General features: G+C 36.3%; 1 protein-coding gene and 1 long non-coding RNA gene across 7 annotated transcripts in view; one reads left to right on the forward strand and one right to left on the reverse strand.

Annotated features, from left to right (window-relative positions):
• Positions 1 to 5,695, reverse strand: part of LOC106877725 (inverted formin-2) — a 177,980-nt gene that overhangs the window by 32,941 nt on the left and 139,344 nt on the right. The window contains exon 1 of one of the 6 annotated variants that reach the window (XM_014926689.1): positions 4,602 to 4,835. The exons of the other annotated variants lie outside the window; for them this stretch is intronic. Within the exon in view, the coding sequence (XP_014782175.1) occupies positions 4,602 to 4,820 (219 nt within the window). The 5' untranslated portion in view covers positions 4,821 to 4,835. Of the gene's footprint in view, positions 1 to 4,601; positions 4,836 to 5,695 lie in introns of those variants that run through there. 6 annotated transcript variants of the gene reach the window in all.
• Positions 4,433 to 5,695, forward strand: part of LOC128249298 (uncharacterized) — a 13,675-nt gene continuing 12,412 nt past the window's right edge. The window contains exons 1-2 of the long non-coding RNA XR_008265397.1: positions 4,433 to 4,825; positions 5,058 to 5,370. This is a non-coding gene — a long non-coding RNA (uncharacterized LOC128249298). The remainder of the gene's footprint in view (positions 4,826 to 5,057; positions 5,371 to 5,695) is intronic.

Raw genomic sequence — 5,695 nt, forward strand, 5'->3', positions numbered from 1 at the left:
TATATATATATACTTTATTAAAGCTGCAAAAACATCACACACACACACATATACACATACACCATTTGATTGAGGGGATAAGTATAATCCAGGTGATCAGCCTACAAATAGACTTCATGCTATCTGCTCGTGTGCAATGACTATGCTTGGTTTTGTAACATTTCGTTGAACGGCTCATCAATTATTATGATAACTGACACATTCAAGCAAGGTTCCTGCATAAATTCTGTATGAAATTTGACAAGTTTGCTACTTAAACACTATGGGTGCTTTGTCAGGTTTTTAGCGAATATTGCCTTGATCAAGCACAGATTTTTATGAGGCTCATCGAGAGGTCACAGCTCAGCTACTACAGGCATATGATTAGAATGTCGCAGGAAAGAATAGCAAGACGGATTCTTCAAGCCGAGCCAACCAGTAGGAGATCTGAGGTTAGACCAAAAACGTGACGGTTGGATAGTTTTATAGTCTCAGTTAGTCTCGCTTGGGAACCCAGCCAAAAAGTGTAATGACGATCGCTTCTCATAGAACCCTATGGAAGAGGTGCCTAAGGATTCTACCCTCATGGCCCTCCCAGGAATGGTCAGCAGAAAAGATGGCTGCATAGATGGACACGCATTTCAAGTCTGGTTGATAACTGAATCAAGATGAAGGGCGTCCAGCGTGACGAATCACGAGCAAAACATAAAAATATATATATAAATAGATATAGAATTCGTGAACTCCCCGACTAGAGTTGTGACCAAAAAGCCCATCAGCTCTCTCAAGTGAATGGAATTAGTTATCAAGAGTGGGTGAAACATGAGGGTATCTATGTGTCTTCACGACTAGCTGGACAACTTAAAGAATTAACTAAAGCATGGAACATGCTATCAAGTCATATACGCTTGCGGGTATCGAACATATATATATGTGTGTGTGTGTGCGTGTGTGTGTATACTTACATATATGTACATACATGCATATATATATATATATATATATATATATATATATATATATATAGTTCAAAAACACAATAACAAAAAAACAAAAAAACAACAAGGTGAGGACGTGATATGGATAGTATTATTGGACGCTCAGGAAAGGAAAGATATATATATATATATATATAAACATGCATATACACGTATACACATATATAAATATATACACATATGTATAAATATATATATACATGTATACATTTTTATACACATACTATTATATACATACATACATACATGCACGCACACATTCATATACCTATATGCGTACCTACATGCATACATACGTACATACATACGTACATACATACGTACATAAATGGATACCTTTCTTTTCTTCAAGACCAGACCTCGTTTCGTCGATAAAGTTCGACTCATCAGCGGAGACTTGAAGACAGAAAAACAGAGTTAACAGCTGTCCTTTCTTATTGATGTTAAAGTTCGGTCAACCCCGTGCAGTTAGTCTGCCTTCCCTGTAGTAGAACTAACAAAAGCATTCGGACGATTTCGTGAAACAGATCGGGCACCTCCGTAGAATTAATGCATTTCATAGGAATAAAACTTCTATAGGAATAGAAAAGATAGTCTAATCGAAGGAGACTGCGGTCTTGGGTCTAATCCCTATTGGCTCAGACATAAATAAATACAGGCGCGCGCGCTCACACACACATATATGTATATGCATACACACACACACTTATACACATACATATGTTCAAATATATGTATATATTTGTGTATATGTGTAGTGCTGTGTGTATATATATATATATATATATATATATATATACACACACACATATATATTTGTATACATATATTTATGTATGTATGTATATCTATCTATCTGTCTATCTATCTGTCTATTTATCTATCTATCTATCTATCTATCTATCTATCTATCTCTCTCTGCGTATGTGTGTGTGTGCATGTGCATGCGTGTGTATGTATGCATGTGTGTGTGCTTGTGAGTTAGCGTGTTTACGTGTGTGAGTTTGTTTACGCATGGGATAAACACGGATTGTTATCACGGACTACGGTTTCGTTTAATCAGCTTTTCGAGTCGCCGTGCATATAAGAGGCATGGAAAGATGCATGGACAGAAAAGAGTAGAATGACTGCTAACGAATTCAGCGTTTTAGATCATTGAAGTCTGCTGTGACCTGTCACTGCATTCTTCTAAGGAGACGGATGGGGTTTTGAAGTTGTCAAAAGAGCATGTTTTGAGCATGTTTTGGCTCGTCGAAATCATTCGCTTTCCTTGAAATGTAAGATTGACTCTGATGATGATTTATATGGTATTTTTCTGTGAGGCATTGTTTTCCCCATTTTTCTCTGTTCGTAGATGCCTGCACCTTACGTAATACTGCCCGTAAAATCTTCGTCTCTACTTAATCTTTCAATTTCCAAATATATTTTGAAAGTTCTGAAGTATTTCACTGTGGCAATGACAGGATGAGATATTTGTTGGTGCAAGTAAACTTTGAAGGAGTTCTCTGAAAGATTTATATAGCTTCATAATGTGTCGCTAGTGGCGACACCAGCATGTAAGATAATACTTTTCAAAGGATGCATAAACAACTAGTTAAATGCCATTAAGATCGAAAAGTATTGCAAATAAACTTAAAGCGAATACAGTCAATTTGCAATTGATAAAATATAAATTTTTTGCCCTCGAGAAGGTATTGTGTAATGTATTTATATGTCCACCTGGAATACATCATGAATAATGAGGGTATATTTGAGACGAAGGTATAATGCTTCCATCAATTAGGGCTAGTCAAGCGTCTTCAATCGTTTTCGTTTTTCAGTTTAAAACTATTAGTAATAAGAGACATCGCAATAATATTGAGATATTTCTTTGATACGCTGCGTTCTCTATCTGAACAATGTCAAATCTGTCCAGTGAATGAATTAGATCAATGCAATCCACAATAGATACCTGAGGAAATCTGTTAAATCTTTAGGTCTAACGAAATGTGAAATGAAGAGCTGAACTGGAAAATTGGTTGAAAAACTGTTGTCCTTGAAATATAATGCTGGTGGCGACCTAGATGACTGGACCCTGCATTCGGAGTGGACTGAGAAAGAATACCTAAGGTAGCATTAAGGAAAACACCACCTGGAAAGTACAAAGTAGGACGGTCAAATGACAGTGGACATAGAACAGTTGAAGGTAAGTCAAGAGAAAGGAATCGGTTCATGAGTAAAGTAACAAAGACTTGCGAAAGACTTGCTGAATGCCATTCAAATCGTCGAAGTTTTATTTCCCAACTTGGAAGAAAAGGATTAATATTAAAAACAATAATGTCAAGTACTTATTTTATCGATCCGTCCGGAGTCCAGCATAGAAAGTTTTTAGCTCAGTTTTGAACCCCAAAAGATGGTTGTAGAATCCACAGCCCTGTAAACTCATTTGTAATGTGTGTGTGTGTGTGTGTGTGTGTGTGTGTGTGTGTGTGTGTGTGTGTGTGTGTGTGTGTGTGTGTGTGTGTGTGTGTGCTTGACTGGATTAAATATATTGAAGAATTTAGTCTTTGCTTTGAATTTAAACCCCATAGGGATCAACTTCGACTTCTTTCTAAAGCTGATAAAATATGCTGGACTTGATTCAATTCTGTTTACAACATTTCATGGAATTTGCGATGTTCATAACTTCCCTCACAGCATTGCCAATGGTAAGAAGAGAAATTGACTTCAATACCATTTTCAGACTTTACTGCAACTTTGACTTATTATGAGCTTGCCAATTTTTGTCGGGACCTCAAAGCATCCTAGGCCCAATCTTTACTGGGGAAGAGATGGAACCAAATAATTACTCTCTGACATTGCTGTTTCAGACAATATTAAGATAATATATGTAGTGTGCCTTACGTTCTGAGTTCAAATTCCGCCGAGGTCGACTTTGCCTTTCATCCTTTCGGGTTCGATTAATTGCGTACCAGTTGCGTACTGGGGTCGATCTAATCGACTGGCCTCCTCCCCCAAAATTTCGGGCCTTGTGCCTAGAGTAGAAAAGAAGATGTAGTGTGACTGCAAGGTGGCGAGCTCGCAGAATCGTTACCGTACCGGACAAATGCTTAGCGTCATTTCGTCTGTCCTTATGTTCAATTTCCGCCGAGATCGACTCCGCTTTTCATCCTTTCGAGATCGATAAAATAAGTACCAGTTGAGCACTGGGGGCGAGGTAATCGACTTATCCACTCACCCAAAATTGTGGGCCTTCTGCCAAAATTTAAAACCGATATGTAGTATGTTCTCATCGGGAGCATTGAGGATGTAAATTAAAACTATCACAGTTACGTGTTCTTGCAAATTGTTATCGGTGAAGATTCTAATATTTGTCATTCGGCAAAGTAAATATTTACTTGTTGACAGATACATTTCCTCGTGATGTGTAGAATTACTAAGCACGTGAACACGTGACAAATGAAAGATCGTGACTGGCTCTAATGGAAGTTGGTATGGTTAAAGTTCAAAATTTGAAAAGAGTTCATACAAAATAATCTCCGGTAAATGTGTACCGTGTTTAGTAACTTAGTGTGATGGAAAACTCAAACGAACACACATATAACTCATTTATTCATGAGAACGAAGGAAATCGAAGAGACCTACCTCACAGACTGCCAGAGAACTTTCCAGTAGAGTCTTAATATCATTTTTAAAACAAGGAGATTTTTCAATGGAGTGTTTCTTAATGTGAAATCGAAAACTGGACGTCTGTCCGTCCATCATCGTCCGACTAGCTCCCACGAAAAGATTTGGAAAAGTTGGTTTAAAACTCCTACGGGAACCATTTGACTGTTTTAAGTGACAGGACGATGAGATGCCCATCTTTGGTTTGTACTGACTTTTTAAAAAAGTTTTTCTAAGATTGTCTTCGTTGATGTGTCAAATTCTGTGTTTCGTTTCTGATGTCATCATCATCATAAATATTAATGTAATGATGTAGTTACACTATTACTACCACTCCTGCTGCTAATGTTGCAGATTATTTTTATACAAGAAAAACTTGGTCATATTTTATATTCAAACCCAATATTTTCATTGTTTTTGTTTTCTTTCAAATAGGTTTAATTTTATTTTGTTTACGAAATTTGAACGCAAGATAAAAACTTGACTGATCTTCATTCCTGGACTCACTCCCAGCAACAATCATATTCGAAACCTCTTTTATAATTGTTGTGATGCTAACAAACCGTTACCATTCTCATTGTGGATGCATAGATGCAGTAGATTCACCAATAAATGCCATATAATCGAAATTAAAAAGACAGATATGTTTATAGAAGATTCTGGATAATTTACCAACATAATTGAAGAACAATGGAACATTTCATGTTTGAAGTAGCAACACCAGTAAATACCAGTTCATCAGACGAATGTAAATATTTGTTTAATGTAAATATAAAAATATTTTCGACTAACAGTTAGATATCAGGTTACAAAGTATATCCTAGTACCATGTTAATTAAATAACATCATCATAAACAGTCGACATCAATCTGATTATATCGTTAAAGCAAATAATAATGGCAACCTCTAGTTTTGTGACGTCAGTTTGTGTCACATTCTAATGCAATGTTTCCTTTGTTGGTATAACTAACAAACTTGTGTGTGCTTTCTCCTGCCTCGTCGTACGGTTTGCTTTGATTAACATAAAATTTATAGATTCTAAATTCCAGTATATATATATATATATATATATA

The sequence above is a fragment of the Octopus bimaculoides genome, chromosome 13 (assembly GCF_001194135.2).
Source record: "Octopus bimaculoides isolate UCB-OBI-ISO-001 chromosome 13, ASM119413v2, whole genome shotgun sequence".
Classification (NCBI taxonomy): domain Eukaryota; kingdom Metazoa; phylum Mollusca; class Cephalopoda; order Octopoda; family Octopodidae; genus Octopus; species Octopus bimaculoides.